Source organism: Astatotilapia calliptera, chromosome 7 (assembly GCF_900246225.1).
Source record: "Astatotilapia calliptera chromosome 7, fAstCal1.2, whole genome shotgun sequence".
Lineage (NCBI taxonomy): Eukaryota > Metazoa > Chordata > Actinopteri > Cichliformes > Cichlidae > Astatotilapia > Astatotilapia calliptera.
Genome location: NC_039308.1, coordinates 60,298,265 through 60,323,590, shown reverse-complemented (window position 1 = coordinate 60,323,590; position 25,326 = coordinate 60,298,265). Strand labels below are relative to the sequence as shown.

Sequence of the window (25,326 nt, the reverse complement as noted above, 5' to 3'; positions counted from 1 at the left end):
TGACTCTGGTGGCCACTGATGCTGCTGAGAGTCTTTAGAGAAAACTGCAGAAGACAGAAGATCAATATGTGTATTGACACGAAGGAAAACGATGCACTCTGCATCTCTAAAATAGACTGAACAACATCAAGTGTTTTTGATCATTTTACATGCAGATGCTCTTTATATCCAGCTAAATATGGCTTGATTAATTCTGTGCATTGGTGTCAAAATGCCTTCCAGGCACAGAGGTGTCTCAGATGTTGCCTTATATTTACTGATCTGGGTGTTTTCCTACTTGCTCTAGTGAATACACAAAAGCTAAGCATGTGACTTGAAGATGATCCAAATGTGTCTGAGGTTGTGTTCATAAAGTAAACAAAACACTTCTCATGTGCATTAAAAGGGCTTTGGTAATCACCAAGGATGAAGTTAAGCAGACTGTAGAGTCTAGGCTATTAGCCATTAATAGTAAATGGACATCAAAGTTAAATGGTTTCTCTCCAGGGTCACAGCATAAATATTAGCTGATCAAATTTAGGAAGTGATGCAAGGTGAAGCGGTGGTGTTACAATATAGCATCAAGAGTTTTGCCAGACAGCAGTGATGGTCCTGATATTAGCCTCTCCCTCCTTTCCATTTCTGAGTGCAACACATTCCAGTGAAGCTGCACTTAACCCTTCTTGTCTGCGCAGTGACAGCTGCTCGCCATTATGGCACTGCGTGAACTAATTTTAATGGCTGTCACAGGCAGCAGGAGCAAATGCAGGCCTGCCAGCGTAAACACTGAACTGAAGCCAAGAAGGATGGGCTTCTCTGCAGAGGGTAAATGGCAAGACAGGATAAGAGACCAGTTTACTTTCTGAGACTTGTTAATCATTTCAAATTTCATACAGACGCACAGACAGACGCAGAGACGGGTTTGAGTTCACCACCTCCTCAAGTGATGACTGTGGAATTACCAGTGGGGATTTCCATGTGTGGAAACAAAGCTCAATGTAGCTAATGCTTCAGTTCATTAATGCCGTTAATATTTTTCTTCTTAAAACCATCACCGTTTAGCTTTTGGCGGGGTTAGTTTTTACACCAACATTTTCCAAATTACTTTTAACTATTTTTACATATCCAAGCTGAGGTGTTACAGCTTAATTTGTTAAAATAGGTGCAATTAATGAATAATTGCACCTATTTTGCTTTCCCACCACACGTTCACTGATAGTTAATTACTGCTCTAGAAATCCTGTACAATCTTTTATTTTTGTAGTTTAAAAACTATTTTTTAAGTACTGAATTAAACTTAAATAAATCTAATTAGATGGATGTGATTATTTGAAACTATTCATTAACCGATATGACGGATTGAAATGACAAGGCTATCTAATTAAACATTTGGTATCTCTGATTGCTAGACAGCTAAGCGTACAGATTCAACACCGCCCACCCATTTAATTCAGCTATTGCACATTTTGAAACTATAGACACTTAAATCCACTATTCAGGGAAATGGTTGCAAACTTTACAAGGTCAGGCAGCCATTCATCTCACACATGAAGAGCTGCAGACTTAATAAACTACTTGATAAAAATCTGATGATGATTCTGTATTGAATGAAAGGAGGCCTTATGCTTTTTTTTTTTTTTTTTTTGCCATTTTCCATCATATTTATTCATGGATACTTATATTATACATAGTCAAAGTCTCATTTAATGTAGACAACATCTTTACCAGGCGCAGACAGTCAGTGGAAAGTTAACTTAAAGGCAAAGCAAGTAAAACAGCTTGTTACAGACAGACGATGAACCACGAGGCCGCACTATACTTAGATATAAGCAAAATTAATAAAGATTATTTTGTAATTTGAATCACGCATAGCTACTCAAGTACAGCACAAGAATAAAAATACTGGGCTTGAAATGTACATAATTAGTCCCCTTTAAATACAAGGGGTGTAGCAAAGCTGGAAGAAGTAAATTTGTCATAACAGTCATGAAACTGAGCCGAAATATTAGCTCATCTAAAAGAAGACGTGACATCTTGCATCCCCCTCATGGACGAGCACAAGTAAGTTAAGACTGGTGTACAGGGGCTCACAGTGAGTACTCATCCATTTCCAACAAGAAGATTTGAACTGAACTTTACTAGAGAGTTGAAACATTTTTCTACACACTGCCTTTCAGCTAACAGTGTCTCAGGACATTGAGTGATGGAGTACGCCACAGTCTGGTGTTCATCTGTGCAACTTTAAAATAACTGCAGACTTCTCAACTGCACTTCACGAGGGACTAGTGAAAATTATTTACACTAAAAGACACTTTATAAAACAGTAGGAGATGGATGTTAGAGCAGATACAGTAAATTACAGTATTAGCTTACATCTCTATAAACACAAGGATGTTCATAACGTAACAAAAAACTGTGAGCTTACCATCTTCAGTCAAGATGTATCAATATATGATTTAAGACCATCAAGAAAGTTTTGCACAGGAAATAAGTTTATTCACATTTATATATATATGACATAGAAATCTGTAAAAGGCAACTGAAGTGGTGCGGTGAATGCGTATTTAAACAGAACAAAGCATTCAAATAATAATAATAATAATAATAATAATACCTCAAACCAACCTGTTACTGTTTGCAGTTAAAGGTTTTTACTCTTTTTTTTATTTTAAAAAGTGCACTTTCAGCAATCGCAATGTTCCATTTATAAAAGTTAACGAGTAAGGCAGCATGAGTCTTTTTTTTCCCAAAATGCAAAAATACTCGTCCAGTTATGAACCAACAATTTTCTCATAAATACCAACAAAAATCTAAAACGGTAAAATTCTTGATCTTAGTGTGCACACTCTTCCTCTGGAAGCCTGCGAGCCAATCATTGACCTCTGTGGGGCTGGCTGATCAACACTATGACAGTGGTGGAGCAGAGGCCAAGACAGCTGTCCACAGGCCTGACAGCACTTAACCATTAACCTACCTTAACATTTCCCTCAGCTTCTGTCTGGCACGCTATCACTACATTGGAAGGTGTGTGCTGTGCCTGGTCAATCATTGACAGACCAGTTTTTCTGTACACAAGGGCCCTTATGGCTGAGTGGGCACAAAAGGCACACTGTCTCCAAATAAGGCCGTGTTTGTGTCACTTTGTGTCACAGAAAAGGCACTATGTCTAAAATTAAGCATCAACACTTGCTGGTCCCTTGCAAATTTTGACATCAGTAATTGTAGGTGTACATTTGAGTACAAGTGTTGTTCTCAAGGCTGCAGTTCATGTGTCTGCGTTTCTCTCTGGCTTTATAGTGAGCCAATAGCAGCGCTCAGTGAGTTGGAATGTGATGATTGGGCTGAGGAGGACCCAGGAATCCGAGCCTCTGTTTGTTCTTCCTCTGTTCTGTCATCTGTTGAGGAGAAGGGGAGGAAAACAAAAGCTGTAAGGTTTGTATATTCTGTATGTAGCACACACAGAAACTTGGTTTCTTGCCATTAATGTAGTAGTACAGTTATATATATATATATATATATATATATATATATATATATATATATATATATATATAAAAACACCCAGCACGCCCCTGCGGGCGGTTTATCCTTCAAGCTCGGGTCCTCTACCAGAGGCCTGGGAGCTTGAGGGTCCTGCGCAGTATCTTAGCTGTTCCCAGGACTGCGCTCTTCTGGACAGAGATCTCCGATGTTGTTCCCGGGATCTGCTGGAGCCACTCGCCTAGCTTGGGAGTCACCGCACCTAGTGCTCCGATTACCACGGGGACCACCGTTACCTTCACCCTCCACATCCTCTCGAGCTCTTCTCTGAGCCCTTGGTATTTCTCCAGCTTCTCGTGTTCCTTCTTCCTGATGTTGCTGTCATTCGGAACCGCTACATCGATCACTACGGCCGTCTTCTTCTGTTTGTCTACCACCACTATGTCCGGTTGGTTAGCCACCACCATTTTGTCCGTCTGTATCTGGAAGTCCCACAGGATCTTAGCTCGGTCATTCTCCACCACCCTTGGGGGCATCTCCCATTTTGACCTCGGGACTTCTAGGTTATACTCGGCACAGATGTTCCTGTACACTATGCCGGCCACTTGGTTATGGCGTTCCATGTATGCCTTGCCTGCTAGCATCTTGCACCCTGCTGTTATGTGCTGGATTGTTTCTGGGGCATCTTTACACAGCCTGCACCTGGGGTCTTGCCTGGTGTGATAGACCCCAGCCTCTATGGATCTTGTACTCAGAGCTTGTTCTTGTGCTGCCATGATTAGTGCCTCTGTGCTGTCTTTCAGTCCAGCTTTGTCCAGCCACTGGTAGGATTTCTGGATATCAGCCACCTCCTCTATCTGCCGGTGGTACATACCGTGCAGGGGCCTGTCCTTCCATGATGGTTCCTCGTCTCCCTCCTCTTTCTTGGGTTTCTGCTGCCTGAGGTATTCACTGAGCACTCGGTCAGTTGGGGCCATCTTCCCAATGTATTCTTGGATGTTCCTTGTCTCATCCTGGACTGTGGTGCTGACACTCACCAGTCCCCGGCCCCCTTCCTTCCGCTTAGCGTACAGCCTCAGGGTGCTGGACTTGGGGTGAAACCCTCCATGCATGGTCAGGAGCTTTCTTGTCTTTATGTCAGTGGCTTCTATCTCCTCCTTTGGCCAGCTTATTACCCCAGCAGGGTACCTGATCACGGGCAGGGCGTATGTGTTGATGGCCCGGATCTTGTTCTTACCATTCAGCTGACTCCTCAGGACTTGCCTGACCCTCTGCAGGTACTTGGTGGTTGCAGCCTTTCTGGCGGCCTCTTCATGGTTCCCATTTGCCTGCGGGATCCCCAGGTACTTGTAACTGTCCTCTATGTCTGCAATGTTGCCTTCTGGTAGTTCAATCCCCTCAGTTCTGACTACCTTCCCTCTCTTTGTTACCATCCGACTACACTTCTCCAGTCCGAACGACATTCCAATGTCATTGCTGTATAGCCTGGTAGTGTGGATCAGTGAATCGATGTCTCGTTCACTCTTGGCATACAGCTTGATGTCATCCATGTACAGGAGGTGGCTGACAACTGCTCCGTTCCGTAGTCGGTATCCGTAGCCAGTCTTGTTAATGATCTCACTGAGGGGGTTCAGGCCTATGCAGAACAGCAGTGGGGACAGAGCATCTCCTTGGTAGATCCCGCACTTGATGGTAACTTGTGCTATGGGCTTGGAGTTGGCCTCTAGTGTTGTACGCCACATCCCCATTGAGTTCCTGATGAAGGCTCTTAGGGTCCCATTGATCTTGTACAATTCTAGGCATTCCAGTATCCAGCTGTGGGGCATTGAGTCATAGGCCTTCTTGTAATCAATCCAGGCAGTGCACAGGTTGGTCAGTCTGGTCTTGCAGTCTCGGCTGATTGTTCTGTCTACCAGTAGCTGGTGTTTTGCACCTCTGGTATTCTTGCCAATTCCTTTCTGTGTCCCGCTCATGTATTGACCCATGTGCCTGTTCATCTTAGCCGATATGATGCCTGACAGGAGCTTCCATGTAGTACTGAGGCAGGTTATTGGTCGGTAGTTGGAGGGGACCGGTCCCTTCTTGGGGTCCTTGGGGATCAGGACCGTCCGGCCTTCAGTTAGCCATTCCGGGTGTCTTTCGTTAACTAGCAGCTGGTTCATTTGTGCTGCCAGACGCTCGTGGAGTGCAGTCAGCTTCTTCAGCCAGTAGGCGTGAACCATGTCGGGCCCTGGTGCTGTCCAACTCTTCATACTAGAGACCCTTTCTTGGATATCTGCCACTGTGATGGTTACTGGACCCTGTTCAGGGAGGTCGCTGTGGTCTGCCCTCAGATCCTCTAGCCACTGAGCATTGCCGTTATGGGTTGTGTCCTTCTCCCATATGCTCTTCCAGTATTGCTCCGTCTCCAGCCTTGGTGGTGCTGTTCTCTTATTGTTCCCTTGCCACTGAGAGTACACCTTTGCTGGTTCTGTGGAGAACAGCTGGTTTATTCTCCTGCCTTCTTTCTCTCTGGTGTACCTCCTCAAGCGGCTGGCCAAGGCTGTGAGTCTTTGCTTGGCAGTTTCCAAGGCCTCAGGTATGGACAGCTTGCTGTATTTCTTAGGCACCTTATTTGTCGCACCTTTCTGCAACTCCGTTAGTTGGCTAACCTCCCTCCGTGCTACTTTGATCTTGCCCTCTAGCCTCCTTCTCCATGGAGGGTACTGCCCCTTGTCGCTGTTCAACTTGTAGCCAAGCATCTCACTGATCACTGCTGCCGTATTGTAGATCAGCTTGTTAGTGTCGGTAATCGTGGTTGTAGGTATCGTCCGTAGTGCTGCATTAACATCATCTAGCAGACCTTCTGAGGGTACTTCACGTAATCTTGGTAACCGGCTACGGGGGATCCAGGTTTCAAGCTTGGCCATGATCCTATTTTTCAGGTCAGTTCCTCTCGCACTCAACGATCCTTCTCCTATCGCACTTGGGGCTATGTACCCAATCTCGGGTGGGGGTGATGATATCTCCCCCCTGACCTGGCGTCCTGACTCCTCCTTGCCGTAGCATTTGTGTTGTACCTCGTCAATCTCTAGCTGTGAGAGCAGTCCCTTCTTTCGAATGTTGGAACACTGAGCTACTAGTTGTTTCGCCGTCATTGTGGATGTTGGGTATCGAAGAATCCATAGGTCCCTCATCCTATTCATGTAGCCCCTTCCGCCGGGGTTACTTGCGTAGTAGCATTCCAACAACGCCCTGTTTTCGTCCCTTGCCCACCGATGCCTTCTTGTTCCAGTAGCCCACTTTTCGTCAGGGTGCCCTGGTTCCTCAACACCTGACGCGGACCTTGTTGATCCGGGCGACGTCCGAGCCGGCATGCCTTCATATTTATCTGTCTCGCTCATGTCTGCGGTAGGCTTGCTTAGCATAGGGGGTCTAGCCTTAGGACCCTTACTGGATACAGACGCCCCAGGCAGGAATCGAACTTGCGATCCTCTGTTCCAAAGGCGTGTAGTTTAACCACTACGCTATCCAGCTGCTGTGTATATATATATATATATATATATATATATATATATATATATATATATATATATATATATATATATATATATATATATATATACACACACACACACACACACACACACACACACACACACATATATATATATATATATATATATATATATATATATATGAATAAACTTGCAGTACATGTAGATTTCTCCTCCAAGAGTGAACAAACTGTTTTAGTTTAGACAAAAATCATTGAATTTGTCATTTCAGAAGTTGCACAGTTATTCTACAACATTCTTCTATCAATTTTAAATCGCCTGAGATGTAATCTTCTGCACGGCTGCATGAAAATAACCTTGTTCAACACTGCCGTTATGACTGGAAACTAAAATGTCCCTTGGAAACTTCATTAGAGGACACAGTCATGTGTGGGAGTGTGCAGAACTGTGACCTGCACAGTGGATGTATAAGAGTAAGTGCGTGTGTGTAAATGAATCAGAAATGCTGGTTCACATTTACAGTGGTTTCCAGTGTTGACGTCACAAATGGGGTCCATGGGTTCTGTGAGCCGTAAACTGTATATGCAAAATAAAGGGGGCGAAAAAAAAGCAGGCTGTGCAGAAAGCCACACTGCTAAGTAGCGACACACATAAACCTACACAGAGTCTCAGCTGTGATAGTGTGCAGAGGTCAGCAAAAGGTTGTAATGAAGGAGGAGCTGCAGGAGAACTTTCCTCCCAGTGAGAAACAGTCTTGAGTTCATATCTGGTGTGAGACCTGCAGACCTCCCTTGTGACTGCAGAGCTGTGGTTGGGCCTCACCTAACCCTCCATAAACACACTCACCTCCTGTGGCGTAAACTACACTTTCTGTTTACCATATAGGTGGAGTAGTATTCATGCTAACCCTATGATTCCTTATTAGTCAGAATAGAACCGGCAAACTTAGATTAGAATAGGTCCGCCTGCAGCTGACGCAAAACAGATTCAAAGATAATGCCTTGCCATCTTTGTTCAACCGTGCTGTAATAAAAGACATATTGAGCTGTTACTGGGGGTTACATGAGAGATCCCAGCACACAGCGAGATGTTACCAACTTTACTGCTTGCAGAGGTCGACAGTAGCTGTTCTCTTTTTTTGTTGTTTTTGTTTTTTTTAGTGAAGTGTTATTCTGCCCCATAAGGAGCTGTTTTCACACATTAGGCAGAAGAGGAACAAGGACAGGCCTGTGACTGGAATCACATGCAGAGGAGGCAGGTGATGAGAGTGATCAGTCACACTGCAGCAGCGGTGCTAGTCATCCAAACAGCCAGAGGCTCACTGGCGGCTCTCAGTCGTGTCGACTGCTGACGTGATAGTCACCTGTCGTGCTGCGTTCAGTAGCAGAATCCATCTGCATGAATAAACTGAGAGCATAGGGACTCTGCTAAAGCTATGTCTTTTATGTGACCTCCTCCCCTGTTGGTGTTACGAGGAGTCATGTGATGTGGACTTCACAGCACATGCGTGGCAGTCAGCTACCGAACAAGACGCAGTTTTACTTTGTGCTATTAAGCAGTTACAAAGAGCACAATGCTCAGAAGAGACCTTTTCCACAAGAGCATGAAAAATGCCTGAAGTAGCATTCTACCTGTTCTTTGAGCTCAGCCAGCTGGCCTGAGAGCTGAGCCACCAGATTGGCAGTGTTCTCCAGTTTCTCCTGCAGAGACCGCATCTCATTTTGCTCGTTGTCTCCCTCGCTGCTCACCAGAGACATGGCTCTCATACGAGGGAACCAGTCCAAGTTCTTCTCCTGGAGGAAAGGGGGAGAGAGATGGTATGTATGAGAAACTGAGAGAAAGGTGAAAAGAATAAACGCCTGAAATAAAGCTGACTCAATAGGTCAGAAAGATGGAAGCAACAGTATGTTGGCACACATGCAAGATTTGCATAGACACGTCAGGAGCATTACAGTGCTGAAGCCAGACTGCAGGAGGAGAGTAAACACAGAGGTAGTGGTAAGTGAAGACAGGCATGGAGGTTTAATATTAATCATTTCATCAGAATGGAAGCTGCTCTCCGTTTTGCACCTGACAGTGTAAATTTTTTTAAGCACCATTGCTGTCTCTTGGATACAGCAGATAGCAATAATACACTAAATGAACAGTAACTGGCATTTCAATTCTCACCCACTCCATAAGCACACTGTTGATGCACACAGGAGATGAGTCACTGTCGTCTATCAAGAACACAACTGGGAGTATAGTGTTACTTATGCGCTCGCGCGCGCGTGTGTGTGGTCACATGCAAAACGTGGATGTTTATTTTCTGTTTTTCTAACAGCGCAGCAGCAGCAGAGCAAACACTCTGCAGCAACGGTATAAGAAAACAAGGCGCATGCAAACCTATAGAATTATGTAAAGCGTGACTGTGTTTGTCTCTGTGTGGGTGTGTGTGCTGTTCATTTGCTACTGCATGGATATGTACACAGAAAGGTGTGAGCGAGCGTGTGTGTTTTACAACACGCGTGGCTCTTGTGCAACGCTGAAAGTGAGATAGGTTTCACAGCGACAGACTGCCATCGGCTTATCTTATGTAATATTCTTTAGCCAGTTCTTCTGATAAAAATTACTTAAAAGGTGCTGAGAGTGGGATTTGACTGGCACCACGTTAAGTCTGGTAGGAGGAGTGAGGTATTCTCCCACCTTCTCTTATATAAGAATAAACCGCAGGGATAGAAAGACCGATCAGAGTGCGAGACGCTGAGGACAAAGAAGAGGGCATGCCGTCTGAGGGTGGACAGGGATGTGGAGCGTGTCGGTTATTTGTTTGCATTTCCTCATGTGATCGGTTTAACCACTCTGCTAGGTGAAACATTCGTATCGTGAGTTTACTGCTTTGTCCATTCCTCATCAACAATACAAATGGAAACTCTCAGAAACTGTTCATATCAGTTTTATATATGCTCGCAGTGTCAGATTTTTAACATTCAAACACTGAAAAACTGTTGTGAATTTGACAGTTGTATACAAAATACAAATTTCTACTATATAGACTGAAATCATAATAATAGCACTGGGAATACATGAGAAACTCTTAGTTACTTCGTTACCCAAATCATAAGTGAACCTTCAAAGTAATTTCAGTTTAGCATGCACATGCACTCACCAGAGACTATTAGTTTTACCTTGCTAGCATATTGGTATCACAGCATCACACAGTTGGTGCAGATTTGTTGGCCACTCATCCACGATGAGAATTTTACCACATCCCAAAAGGTGTTCTATTGGATTCAGATCTGGCAACTGTGAAAGCCATCCAGGTGCAGCAGACTAATTTTCATGATGAAGAAACCAAAGCTTTTGTGAACTTTGGCCCCAATTTTCTTTTCCAATTCTGACAGGCGTGGCACCCAGTGTGGTCTTCAGCTGTCGTAGCCTTTCTGCTTCAAGGTTCAGGCTCAGAGATGCTCTTCTGCATACCTTGGTTTGTTGATGGGTTATTTGAGTTACTGCTACCTTCATATCAGCTCAAAGCAGTCTACCATTCTCCTCTAATCTCTGGCAATAATAAGGCATTTTCAACTAAAGAACAAACAATCTTAGCATATTACTTTACAGATGGTTTGGTGGGAAAATCCCAATAGATGATTATTTTGTGAAATACTCAGACCAGCCTGTTTGGCACCAAAAATAATTCCATGTTCAAAGTCACTAAAATCACCTTTCTTCCTCATTCTGATGCTCAGTTTGAACTTCAGCAGGTTGTCTTGGCCATGTCTGCATGTCTAATTGCTCACTGGATATTTAGCAAGCAGCTGAAAAGGTGTAGCTAACAAAGTGGCCACTGAGTGTGTACACACACACACACACACACACACACACACACACACACACACACACACACACACACACACACACACACACAGTAAGTAAAAGCATAATATATCCACTTTAAGAGATGCATCAAACAAGCCGTTTTCTAAAGGAAATAGCTTAACTTACATTATACAGATCAGAACAATTGTACCTAATGAAGTGGCCAGTGATGTTATAAACTTTGCATTTTTAGCATTTTGCTAGGCTTTAGCTGACGCCAACATGAAGTATTAAAATTATCACATTTAACTGGTGTTATTATATAAAATCAAAACGCCTCATCTGAGGGTTAGAAACAGAGAAAAAAGGGGCCTGGTGAAGAATGGAAGTGGAGAAATATGATCAAGTACACATATTACTAAAACTGGGTTTAAAACAAGGTTGAGTCTCTTTCACTGAAGTAGATTTATGATTAGGTGCCATTTAGTTGTGCTATCACATAAGCAGACCCTCTTCGCAGAATGTCAGCTTTTATTTTAAATGAGAGGCAACAGCCACTTTAAGTAACATCACTTATCTGAATCATTGTTAGCAGGTCAGTTTAAGTTGTCAGGTTACAGTTTGCTCCATTGGCCATTTTGCAGATATCTGAGTCAGATCACTCTGTAAATAAAAAGGTCCTTTCACTCCTTTACTGTACTTTGTTTTCTATTCCTGTTTTTTCTTTTAACCAGAACAGTCTGTTCACTACTCAGTGCTGTAAAGTATGAATTAAGTCATTCTATAAGAGCTTGACTGAAGATCTTTTCTGATTTAGGCTTCTGGCATCACAGGGGACATAAAATTAAAAAAGGAAAAAAAAAACAAAAAAAAACCACACAGCAAAGGCTGTGAGAGCTCAGAGACAAAGCTCCAACATCTGAGGACTATCTAAAGCTCACTCTTAACAGCTGGATTAAAAAAAACCCTCAAAAATGTGAACATAATATCATTTTGTATGTGAAGTCCCTCATGTTGCCTGAAGCATTGTTTAATTAAAGAGTTAAAGTTAAACATCCCACCAATGTTTTGTTGCTCTTTATTAGACTGTACAGTAATCCACTGTGGGCTATGCTGCACTGTCTCAATGAGTCAGGCTTTAGTGTCGCTTCATGATCAATTTAAACACATAACTGAGCGTGAATTTACAGACATTCATGTGCTTCTCACTCTGCTGCCGTCACCAGACCAGTGTGCGTTTATTTCATCCCGTACGGGTACATACTGTACATACAATCTGTAATATACTCCAGAAAAGTCAGGGTACTGATATAAAAGTGTGGGAACAACCTTAGATGTCACCAAAGACAAACAATGTATAATCAAATATCATCAACGCTCCAGGTTCCAACCACTGTGTTGTTGTTGTTGTTGTTGTTTTCTTTTTAAAAACCCAGGCTTAAAGCATAGGTTTTAATCATGAACAATAATGCTATCCATGTAATTCTACAGGATTCATTAAACTTCCTGACATATCTGAAGGTATTAGACATGCTGTAAGCATGGAAACAGACATTTATATACATACAGTACAATAAAAGGACATATTCATTAAAACAGTGCAGCCTACTGGGTAAAATTAGTAGTTGAGAGTCGCTGGTTAGCTAAAAGCATCTTTCTCAAAATTTATTTTTAATTTAAAGTATCTGTGCAGTAATGATTTTACTTGCTTTACTTTAATTATCAGTTAAGTATGCAGCACATAATTATTAAAGTGCTATGAAATATGTTTTTTGTATTATGTGTCACAACTCCATGGATCCTCTACCCTACACGCTTGACTTTGAGGTTAGTCAAGCTCAGTGAGGTTAAAATAATGGAGTTCAGCCTGAATGACGTAGCTGCACAACACGTCCTTGTGATCAGCAGCCACAGAAGAGTGTCAAAGTATACAATGACACAGCACACAACAGTGCACCAGACAAGCATACACATATCACTGACACACACACACACACACACACACACACACACACACACACACACACACACACACACGTTCTTGACTGGGACATTTAACAAAAAACCACAGCAGTACTTTCATCTCATTAAGCAAATTCTAACCTCTGTCCTCAGTTTACATCACAAATGCCGGCCCTTCGTTTGCTTCTTTTATTAAAGGCAATGCGTTGCATGTGTGTTATATCAGAAATAAAGGGTTCATGATGTGACAGTGACTGTGTACATGTGTACGTGTGTGTACGTGTGTGTGAGAGAGAGAGGGAGACAGAGAGAGAGAAAAAAAAGAAAGGGACAGGGGAGCACGTGCCAGGCAGGGCTGAGCTATTAGCAGGCCACTTGAGATGGGTTATGTAACGCTGTGGCTGCTGCAGTACTTGCTGGGCCTGTAGTCGCTGTCATAATTTTACACACAAACACCCGCACACTGACTCACATCCACATGCACAACACCGTCAGAACAGTCACAGTGTAACAAGATCCTACTTTTTTTCTTCTTCTTTTTTTTTGGCTTCGCACCACATCACTTTATCCTACCAGATGAAATCATTAGTCAGGAGCTGCTTGTGTGTGCCTGCATGCATGTGTGTTTGAGGTCATCAGGTTACAGCTCTGTTCCATCACTGGGAGGGCAGTTTAGTTCATACAGCAGCTGCTGCCAGTGTTACCCTAAAACTGTAGTGAAGTAGCGGAGAATAGAGTTAAAAAACAAAAAGATCCAATTAGTAAACTGGCACCAGCAGTATTTCTACCTGAACATCACATCAAGCACAACTCTGTGTTGGGATGTGGAGAACACAAACGGTGCAAGCTGCTGCAGACATCTGCATCATGGACTAGCACTTCTCTCCAATTCAGCTGCTCTTTTACAGCTTACGTCAAAACACCGACGCTTTCTCTTATCAAGACTAAGTTACTATGTGTGAGCAAGTGGAGCAATTTAATACAACATTTTAAGATGACGGGGCAGCAAAGAGATAGACTTGTTTAAAAAACAAAAAAGCAACAACGAAAAAACAAAACAAAACAGGAATCCTAATCAAGGCAGTACAGTCTGAAACATGAGTCCCATTATGCCCTAGCAGAGCAGTTTATTGCATTTTTTAATTAGATCCTTACTGTCTGGTATATGGTCACACAACTTGTGTATCTTCTGTTCAAAAAAATAAATCCAAAATAAGACTAGTTAAAAAGCTGAAGTTAAGGTAAAGTAAGCAAACAACTAATACCCTAAACATATACCAAACTTAAACTTAATGAATGTCAGAAGCTGAATGCATCAGACAGAAAAACTATTTCTGGAGATTTTAAAAATGTAAAACTCTGCTTTCAGTTCCCTGTGCAACCTGCACGTAGGTGAAACCTGCACCACCTGCACTCTGAGTACAGCACAACCTCTTTATATTTATTCTGACATGGTGGTAGGATTTTATATGAAAGATTGCAGTAAAGCATACAAGCGCTGCACAAACAAACTGTACGCAACAGGCTGTTTGTTTAGTTGTCCACGTGCGTGCGCATGTGACTGTGTGGGTTCTGCAACACTTAAGAGGTGTTAATATGTAAAACCCAAAAGAAGTTAGAAGTTCATTTAAAAAATAAAAAAAAAGGTGATTCTTTACAAATCAATTTATTCACAATAATATTAATATTATCTCATTCTGAATTTTATGGCAGCAACATGTCTCAAAGTTCGGATAGAGGCAACAAGATGCTGGAATAGAAAGTGGTACTAAGTAGAAAGGGGTGGAACAACATGCAGCTGAACTTCTCAGAAGTAAAGATCGGTAAAGATTGCACCAATGTGCAAAAAACTACATCTAAAAACTGTGGAACAGTTTCAGAATAATGTTCCTGAATGTAAAATTGTAAAGATTTTGAACATCTCATGACCTACAATCAAAGGTTTTTTCATAATCTCTGTGTAAACGTCTGGATTCCTGTGATCTTTAGGCCCTCTGGTGTCAGTGCACTGAAAACAGGCCTAAACTGTCAAGGAAATCACTGTACAGCCTCAGAAATGCTTTAGTTCATGGTGTCATCCACAAATGCAGGTTAAAGAAAAAAGAAGAAGCCAAATGCAAACATGATCCAGAAATTCTGTTGCCTTGTCTGGGCCAAAGCTCATTTAAAATCGTCTGACGTAAAGTGGAAAACTGTGTTCTGTGATCGGACAGATCGATATTTGAAATTCTTTTTAAAGAGAGCAGGACCATCTGATGGTACGGGGGTGCATTAGTACCTATGGAATTGTCAGCTTGCACATCTGCAAAGGCACCATCAATACTGAAAGGCATACAGCATACAGATTTAAGAGGAACAGATGCAGATGATGTTGTTGTCAGAAAAAGCCTTACATATTTTTGCATATTTCAGCAAGAAAACATACTGTAGCCATTGAAACAGCATGGCTTCATAGTAGAAGAGCCAGGTGCTGGGCTGGCCTGCCTGCCTTGAAAACATTTGGTGTGTCATGAAAAGAGAAATACGACAGACGGCCCAGGACTGTTGAGCCGTTAGAATCCAGTATCAGACAGGAATGGGACAGCGTTCCTCTCCGAAAATTCCAGCACCCAGTCTCCTCAGTTCCTAAATCTTCACACGCTCTTGTTAAAAGAAAAAGGTTGCTGTGTGCGTGGAAATTCAAAATTGGCTCGTGTTTCTTCAAATGGTGCATTTTCTTAGCCTAAACATTTGATATGTTTTCCATTTTCTGTTGACAATAAATTAAGGGTTTCTGAGATTTTGTTTTTAAGTAGAATTTACACAATGTCCTCACTTTTTTTTTTTTTTTTTTTAAACTGGGTTTGTAAATTCCTGACTCATCATTGCATCATCACCCAGCAATACCTTGGCCTGGCATCAGAGAACCGACCTGTTGGAAGACCTGCTGATGCATATTAATTCAACGTCTATCACCTGTTTGTTATGCAAATTGTTCATTATAATGCCACCATTCTTATGCCCATCACGGCTGAATGTTAATCACAAAATGTGCCATTGTGCTCCAAGGCTTCATTTGAATCCATTAACCTAACAGCAACACCTTTAGTTGCCCTTACATCCTTCAACTTCTTGTCTGTGTGTCAGTGCGGCAAGTTGGTACATTGATGATAATAGGCCTGGACTGGGTTTAATTACTATTTAACCACACTGTGTCCCTGCAGGTTAGGAGCTCAGTATGGTGAGGACTACCTGAGTATAGAACCCCATCTCTCTCCAGCAGCGAGGGGAAAGGAGAATAAATTGGGATGCCTGGCACAGTCCTAGAGGCTCAGTCTCATTTTTTGATCACTCGTCTGCTGTAGAGGATCACGCTTCTATAGCACACTGTGCAAGTCTGCTAACTAAAGAGGCTGTGCATCTTTAAGGCTCTAACACGAAGACATCTGTATGCTCATCTGCTTGGTGCAGCTTGCCAACAAAATATGAATTAGGGGGTGAAATGAATGTGTTTGTTTGTCCATATGTTCCTGGAATAATAAGGAGGCTTGGGTGTGTTTATGTACCACCTTAAAAATGTGCAGTCTCAAATTCCTAAATCTTTACACTGCTGTATGTCTCTTAAACGTGATCTGTATAAAGAGAGTTAAGCTATTTTGATCAGACAACAACTTGTGAGATGTACCTGTTAAAGTGGATCTATTACGCTTTGACTTATTGTGTGTGTGCGCATATACACTAAGTGGCCACTTTGTTAGGTACATCCGAAAAATGGCTGATTAACAAGCAGCCAATCACATGGCAGCAATTCAATACATTCAAGCATGTAGATGTGTTCAAGACAACTGAATATCAGAAAGAGGAAGAAAGCTGATATAAGTGACTGAGCATGGCATGGTTATTGGTGCCATACAGATTGGTCTGAGTATTTTAGAGAAATCTGCTCACACTCACACACAGAAAAAAAAACATGGATCCATCCTGCCTTATATCATCCATTCAGGCTTCCGGTGGTGGTGTAATGGTGTGAGGATGTTTTCTTGGCACACTTTGAACCCTTTAGTACCAACTAAGAATGGTTTAAACACTAATGTAACCCTAAACACCAAAGCCTAACCGAGTACAGTTGTTATTAACCATGACCATACCTTTATGAGCACAGTCTGCCCACCTTCTGACAGCCGCTTCCAGCAGGATAACTCGACATGTTAAAGCTTAAATCATCTCAAACTGGTTTCTTGCACATGACACTGTACTCAGACAGCCTCCACAGTCACCAGATTTCAAACCAATAGAGCACATCTGGGATGTGGTGTAATGGCAGATCCTCATCATGAATGTACGGCCAACAAATCCGCAGTAAATGTGTGGTGCTATCATGTCAATATGGACCAAAATCTCTAAGCAATGGCTCCAGCATCCTTTTGAATTTATGCAATAAGAATCAAGGCAGTTATGAAGGCAATAGAGGGTCCAACACAGTACTAGCAAAGTGTAATTAATTGTGCGTGTTCATATTAAAGCTGGCCAAAGTTTCAGATAAGGTTAGCATATGAGGACGAGTAGAAATGATCCCTCTGAGCGGCTCTATTTTTTCTACTCGTCACTGTAAAAGATCAGAGTGTGTCCGCTTAGCATCGTCATCTCAGACACAGAGCGCCGGCTGTGAGCACGGCAGCCCCAACCGCTTGCTGCTCAAATCTTCTTTTTACGAGAAGCTTTCAGTCAAGCTTTTTAAGCCCACTTAAAAAGTTTGTTTTATAAAGTGGGTGAACTGACACACTGCACCAAAGCCCAGCATAATATAAATAAGAATAATAACTGTTTTAGTAGATTCTGAGAATAAAAATATGGATGCGTAAATGAGCATAATGGGTCACATTTAAAGAACATAAATCTGCATTACAAAGATACACTGTAACCATTTCCTGTGTGTATAGTGTGTATATATTTGGCCTACTTACTGCAATCATTTTGTTTACGTAGCTCTCAGGACCAGTGTACTCGGTTGGATCCTTCACTCTCACCAGAACCATGAAGTAAAGGTAGTGCCACATGTTGTGTTCAGACTTGATATGCTCCTCAAAGGACACCGTTTTGTTATCAAATTTGTCTCTTTCCAACCCTGCAAGATTATACACATTAGCTCTGTTATGAATTCTACCTTAGACCATTTTGTCTATCATAGGCATGCTAGCTATACCACGAAGCTGTCTGTACACACCACAGATGAAACAACTGGTTTTGAGGATTTCTTCCTTCCCCTGTTTCTCACTCCTCAGGTCTGCAAAGGTGTCAATGATAACACCAAAGATGAGGTTGAGAACGATGATGATGACAACAAAGAAAAACAGAAGGTCGTAAACCACTCGAGCTGCAAATAGTGGCTCCTGGAAATATGGAAGAAACGCAGAATTTTATTTCAGGTTTTTCTTCAGACAGAACACACAATGAGAAAATGCCATTTTTCTGTATTCCCTGTATTCGTTTTAGGCTTGTCCTACCTCTTTGGAGGGTCTCCTGAGAATATCTCCCACACCACCTCCATTACGCAGGCCCTGGTTCAATACAGTGATTATACACATGAGCAGAGTGTCGCACACCCGCTCGGTCCCATCATCTTCACCTAACAAGACGAAAACACAGAGAAAAACATGTGATGGAAGAAATGGAGAGAGAGAGAGAGAGAGAGAGAGAGATAGAAAACCTATAAAAAGGGAGATTTTATCAAGAGGACCTTTGGTGTCTAATGGGATAAATGTGAACCTTTAAATTTGTGTTACATCTGGTATGAAATTACACAAGATTGGACTGACACGCAATACTGTTGTTCTTTAAAAGTTCTTCTTAAAAGGTGCTTCCCTTTTCCATCATTACATTCTGCTCATTTGATAAATTGTTTTTATTAATCTCACAGTGAGAATATTTATTTTTATATTAGTCTTAATTTTATTAAACTGAGCTAGAAGAGTTGAAGAAGATTTTAGTTCATGAAATGAAAACAACATTCAAAAACAATTTGACCTAATTCAGATAAAAGTGTGACTCAGCTGACGCTGACAAGTGACTGATAATAAAACACCTCCAACTCCTACTGTAAATGAATAAAGCCACGCACAGCATGACTGCTGAGGAGAAAGAAGAGGTGAAGGATGTGGCTGAGATCACGTGTGTGCCCTTATGGCGCAGGTGATCCGTGGAGACGAAGGAGAACAAACAGGAGTAGGAGTCACCCGCCCTGCCTCATCAAGTTTCTTTGTGTGCACAAACTCAGTGTGTGTGCATGCGTACGTGCTTATGTCTCAGTATGTGTGTTAGTAACCTTTCAGGAAGTGATTACTGCTGGAAAGGTCACATACACGCCCACCACCCCAGTCAAAACACAAAATCTTAAAACTTATCCACTCCGTGACTTCCACCATGGGTAGGACATATTCAGTTTAATTTTACCCCAAAACCTACCAGGAACAGATGTGGGTGTAGAAGCAGGGCATCTCTCATTCAAACATGAGCCTGCAACCTCGCTGTTGCTCAATAAATCCCTTTTTCCTACAAGAACAACAAAAACATGGGAAGTTTGCGTCAGTGACAACAGCACTAAAAATTTCCATATGAAAGGTGACGATTAAATTATGCTCCTGCATTAAACCTTCTTCCCGCTAATTCTCATCAGCGCTGGTAGAAATCAGCAAGAAAGATATAGTCAGACATTATGTAAACTGAGGCAGCAGCTGCTGGGTGGGCGGTGAAGTGTTGCTGAAAAAACCTGAGCAAATCATTTGCACATCGGCAAAGCCCCGAGCAGCAGAGGAGCCGCACCGCCTGAGCGTGATCTGCTTGGGCAGACAGGCAGAAGAAAGAACTGTGCATCTGGACCAGAGTGTCACCAAAAGAGCTTTTTACAATGATAGTCTGGAGAACTGAGGGCAGGTGACAGGAGGTTTAGGAAGGAGAAGAAGACGACAACTTGGCGGGACAGGGGAGCACGGGGGGGGGGGTGCAGGGGTCACAGCTCTAAGTTGGCAGAAGAGTGTAAAGGGTGCTCCCCAGTTTTGATGAAGCTCCCTCACGTCGTATCTCCACTCAGCCTTCAGCTAACATACAGAGAGGCGTGAGCCCAGCTGGTTACATAACCCACCACTGCTCGGCTGTGTCTGCTGTGCTCTATTCAGTAAAACACAGGATGGCGCGGCCACCAGGTTATGCAACAGGTGCACATGTGCTAGCAGGATGTCTTCCTGACCGTGGGTGCTGGAGCTCATTAACACTACCCACACTCTCCACAGTGTTTTCAAAACATGTGTCTGGGTATATAAATATATATATATATATGGCTTACTCTAGATGGTCGACAATTTCTATGGGGAGATTATACACAAGAAAATGCTGATTTGATCATTGTAATTAAGAAATTATAGATCAGATCAAAAGTGAAGGGAAAAAATGAACTCGCTGGATCAACTAGCATCCAGCAACTCCAAAATGTGAACAACTTTGTACATTACGTTCTATGATTTACACAAATTCAGAAAACGAAAACACAGCTCACTAACAAATCACAGATGTTCATGGCTGGAAAAGATTAAAAAAGAAGAGCAAACTTGTTTCAGTTCAACTAAGGATAACTTTCTTTTTTTTTCTTTTTTTTTTTTTTTCTTTTTTTTTTTCTTTTTGCCTGTCCCGTTTGGCTCTTTTGCCATCAGAATTGTTGTCTAAAGGCAAAGAAAGATGCCCAACGGATTTACTTTACCAAACTGACCATCCCAGCCTTGCCGTAATGGTCCATTTGATTCACCTTTTATTGTTTATTTTATTTTCACTTACTGAATACGGAACAGACTTGACTGGGGGAAAGAAGGGGAGAAAGAAAGAGGGAAAGAGAAACAGCTGAGAAGAGGGACGGGGGAGAAGGGCAAAAGACAAAAACCAACAGAACGGGCAGAGAAAAAAAAATGCATATATCAATCACCTGGATCACCTGCTGAGAAAGAAAAAAGAAAGCAAGCAGAAGAGAACAAGAGTAATAGAATAAACAACATCACAATGATATATGGGAATATGACAGTAAATACTAAATGTTAAACCTTATTGTGCAGCACATAAGATCAACAGAACACAGTGTGCTTTGAGGTAGGAGCCATAAAGGGTGTAGTTTGTGGGTGTGATCACCTGTGTGTACACCTGTGAGCATGGACGCGTTTGTTTTTTGTTTTTTAAAAGGTTCCTTCATGTAATAATCTGCTAGAGGGTGTGGGGGGGGCCACAGCCCCGTCCTCCAGGGCGTGAAGCAGGTGTGGAGGAGATCAAAACTCCAGACATCCAGAGGCCCCCAGAACACAAGAGACCAAGGAAGACCAACAGAGGGGCAGCTGCGCCACTGTCCCGGAAAGAGCTGAGGAGAGTCCCAGATGAGGGCTCACTCAGCAGCCGCGGAGCAGAAGCCAGGGGGAGTTGCAGTGACGCGCCCGTGAGCTCCGCCGGCAGCCAGCTGCGCCTGAGTGACCGAGCCCCAGGCCGAGAGGCCGGGGGCACCCCACCTCCGAAGTGGCCCGAGCGAGCCCCAGGCTCCAGGCCCCGATAAGCGGCCGCCAAGGAGTGAGCCGGTGTGTACCTGGACGCCCATCCCCGGACACAAAGAACCACCAACGCACCGATGTCTGAGGGGGTCCGCCACTGGCAGGGGAAGTGGTGGTAGGGGGAGATAGGCCTCCAAACCTTGGAGGGCCTGAGATGTCCCCAGAGAGGTGGCGCCTGACACCCAACCTGACATATAGACACAGACATACAGGCACACACAGATACAAACATCCATTCCCACCCTCATGCTCTCATATGCACTTACTCCACACTCAACCAACGTGGAGACAGACATAAAGAGACGTTGTACACACGATCACACTCCCCAAGCGTACTCTACAAACCGGGTCTAGGTGCCCCCGCCCCTGGAGGGGGGAACTGCACCCAGACCCAGGTGGTGTTTCCCTTTTCCCTGCGGTGGGGGGAGGCAGACCGCCCCGACTCCGCAGCAGCAGGAAGGCTCCACACTCCAGACCGCAGTTGGACGGCCAACTCCTCCTCCTAGTCCTAGCCCCCCTGCTCCAGCAGGTCGCAGAGAATGGGGGTGAGAGAAGACTCTAAACCTCCCTCCACCCACTCATTGTAATGTTGATGCATGTGTGTTCTAAGGTGCATTTAAAACCCAGGAGGGCATGGAGCTACCTGCCAGAGAGCAGCAGGTAAGCGCATGGTCCCTCCTGCTAGCCCTCAATGTCTACGTGTATTTAAAATTGAGAGGTGGGCAACGATGCCAGGGGTGGGGTGTACACCCTGATGGTACTTTGGACTCCGTGTATCGTGCCCACCCCCAAGATCCTATATGTATGTGTAATGAGAGTGTGAGTAATGTGAATGTCTAAGTTGTGGGATAAAATTGAGGCAGAGGCAGCCAGAAGGGGACAGAGGGGGGGGGGGGGGGGTAGCCTCCTCTGCACCCTGGTGATATACCCCTACTCCAAGGCCCTGCATGTGTGGGTGGTTGTGGTGGAGCGGGAAGAGGGAGGCAGCTGGAGATGGGGAGGGAAGGAAGGGAGGGGCAAGTGACCCCTCCCTGGTGCCAGCTCCCCCGCTGACCCCAGTAGGCACCCCCATACTCCGCGACCCGCCAGGGAAAGGGGGCCCAGGCCCATCCAGACCGGGCCCAGTGCAGCAGCGCCGCCCGGCCCCACAGAGCCCGGGACAGTCCACCCAACCCCACCACAGAGAAAACTGCACCCACCCCACCATCCACTCATCTTCCAGACTACATAAGACAATAAACACCCAGGCTGAGATCTTCCTCCACCTCTCCTGTATCTCCCCCTCCTGCAGAGGGAGCTCCTGAGGAGAGGAAAGCTCCTGCAAGATGTGACAATCTCCCCCACCAGTTGAAGAGCCCCCCAGGTGGCTCGACGCACCGGCGGCACCCTGCTCCAGGGCTGGGCCCCCATGCACCCACCCGCCCACAACCCCGGCAACACACCAACCAGGACCCAAGCCCCCGAGGCCCGATCCGGGTCCCAGCCCAGAGACGGAGCGCCCCCAGAACCTCACGCCCATCCCGGACCCACCCAGGGGCAGCCAGGCCACCAGGTCAGTAACCCACGTCCGTCAGCACAGACCCTCCCCTAGCCCCGCTGCACGCAGCCGCGAGGAAACAGTCACCTGAGAGCCAACAGAGCCCCTAACCGGACATGACCGCTACCCCGGGTTGAGCCCCCCAAGGAAGATGCCTCCGGGGAACCCCCCGACGCCCTAAGCCTGTCCCTACCCCCACACCAATCACTAGGTGATGGAGCTGATCAAAGGAGCCCAGAGCAATTGATCTGATGTGGTGGCAGAGGCTGTATCAAGACTAATGTAATCTAATAGATAATTTCTATATTGGTTAGAATTAAGATTATTTTTATTTTTCCAGTTCATGAGGACAGTTTTCTTGGCTATGCATAGGGCAGTGAAAACCATATGGGCGATATTCTTTTCTGAAGTGACATTATCTAAGCTGCCCAACAAACACACTAAGGGGGAAGTTGGAATGTTACATTTCAGACACTTCGATAAGTCTTCACATATCTCGCGCCAAAACTTCTGAACTGGTGGACAGAACCAAAGAGCGTGGATATAATTGTCCGGTGAATTGGTTTGGCAGTGTGAGCAGTTGTTGGTAGACGTAAAGCCCATCTTGAACATCCGATGACCTGTATAGTGCACTCTATATAATATTTTGTATTGAATTAATTGAAGACTGGGATTTCTAATTAGATGAAAGGTTTTTAAGCAAATCTGAGACCAGAAGTTTAGGTCTAAGTTAACTGATAAATCCACTTCCCATTTTGCAATAGGAAGTGATATTGATTCATCTGTTTTAGAAAGCATTCTGTATATTTTGGATAGTAATTTGGGGGGTTTAAGAGTAAGAAATTGAACCACACTTGGTGGTGTTTGTAGTTCAACTTGACCCGGTTTAAATTTCTTTTTTACTATGGATTTAATTTGTTGATATTCTAAAAATCTTTTCTTGTTGATCCCATATTGTGTAACTAGTCCGTCAAATGAAATAAATTCTGTTCCTTCTAGTATATGTTCTAAATATTTGATTCCTTTATCACTCCAATCTGAAAAGTTTATCATATTATTGTTTTGTAATATGTCAGGGTTGTTCCAGATAGGTGTACGTTTGCATGGGATTAATGAAGACGCCGTCAATTTTAGAAACTCCCACCATGCTGTCAGAGAAGAGCTGATGTTGATGCTTTTAAAGCATTCATGTCGTTGGATGTTTGAGCTGATAAATGGTAGGTCTGAGATCTCTAGATTATTGCAGAGTGCTTGTTCTACATCTAGCCAAGGTTCATCTAAGAGGGTGTGTTTTAGCCATCCTGAGATAAACTGAAGCCTGTTGGCTAAGAAGTAGTGCTGAAAGTTAGGCAGTTCTAGTCCTCCTTTATCCTTGGTCTTTTGTAGTGTTTTTAAGCTTATACGTGGGGGTTTATTTTTCCAAAGGAATTTGGACATACATGAATCTAGAGATCTGAACCAATCTTGTGGCGGTTTAGTTGGGATCATTGAGAATAAATAATTTATTTTTGGTAAGACCATCATTTTTATAGCGGCAACCCTTCCCATGAGTGATATGGGTAGACATTTCCATCTAGCCAGATCATCTTCTACCTTCTTTAAAAGTGGGATATGGTTTAATTTAGTTAGATCTGCAAGCTTGGGAGAAACATTAATACCTAAATATTTTATATTTCCCGATTGCAGTGGTGTAGAAGAGGAATTATGGAAGGAGCAATTAATCGGTAGGACTGTAGATTTTGACCAGTTAATTGAGTAATCTGATATTCTTGCAAAAGAGTTTATCAATTCAATCACCCCAGAGATATTGGTTTGTGAATTTTGGAAAAAGAGTAACACATCATCCGCATAAAGGCTGATTTTATGTTCCACGTTCTTGCATTTTATGCCCTTAATTACTGAATTCTGTCTAATTGCTGCTGCTAGTGGTTCAATAAAAATTGCAAATAGTGAAGGGGAGAGTGGGCATCCCTGCCTGGTGCCCCTCAAGAGACAGAAGCTGGAGGATGTCTGGTCATTTGTTCTAACACAAGCTGTTGGGGAATTATATAATATTTTTAACCAGTTTATGAAAGAGGATCCAAAACCAAATTTGTGTAAAGTTGCAAATAGAAATTTCCAGTTAACTCTGTCAAATGCTTTTTCTGCGTCTAAAGAGAATATTGTAGTTTCTAGGTTTTTACTGTATGAGTAGTCTATCAAATTAAGTAATCTACGTGTATTTGTTGATGAGTGCCTACCTTTTATGAAACCAGTTTGGTCAGGATGAATTAAGAGGGGGGTTATTTTCTCCAGTCTCTTTGAGAGAGCTTTGCAGATTATTTTAAGGTCTACATTTATAAGGGATATTGGACGATAGCTTGAGGGATATACAGGGTCTTTGCCTGGTTTTAGCAGGAGATTAATGTTTGCAGAATTCATATTTGATGGAAGTCTGCCCTTTTCTTTGATTTCCAACAACGTTCTGTAGAAAACTGGTGCTAGAATCGACCAGAATTCTTTGTAGAATTCTGCAGGA

The 25,326-nt window shown here is 43.3% G+C and overlaps 1 protein-coding gene across 1 annotated transcript in view; it reads right to left on the bottom strand.

The window, feature by feature from the left end:
- Positions 1-2,451: 2,451 nt before the first annotated feature.
- Positions 2,452-25,326, bottom strand: part of itpr2 (inositol 1,4,5-trisphosphate receptor, type 2) — a 67,393-nt gene continuing 44,518 nt past the window's right edge. Inside the window, exons 52-57 of the mRNA XM_026176310.1 lie at positions 19,158-19,244; positions 18,200-18,321; positions 17,920-18,085; positions 17,660-17,820; positions 8,588-8,749; positions 2,452-3,374 (exon numbers count right to left, since the gene is read on the bottom strand). Of these exons, the coding sequence (XP_026032095.1) occupies positions 3,294-3,374; positions 8,588-8,749; positions 17,660-17,820; positions 17,920-18,085; positions 18,200-18,321; positions 19,158-19,244 (779 nt within the window). The 3' untranslated portion in view covers positions 2,452-3,293. The remainder of the gene's footprint in view (positions 3,375-8,587; positions 8,750-17,659; positions 17,821-17,919; positions 18,086-18,199; positions 18,322-19,157; positions 19,245-25,326) is intronic.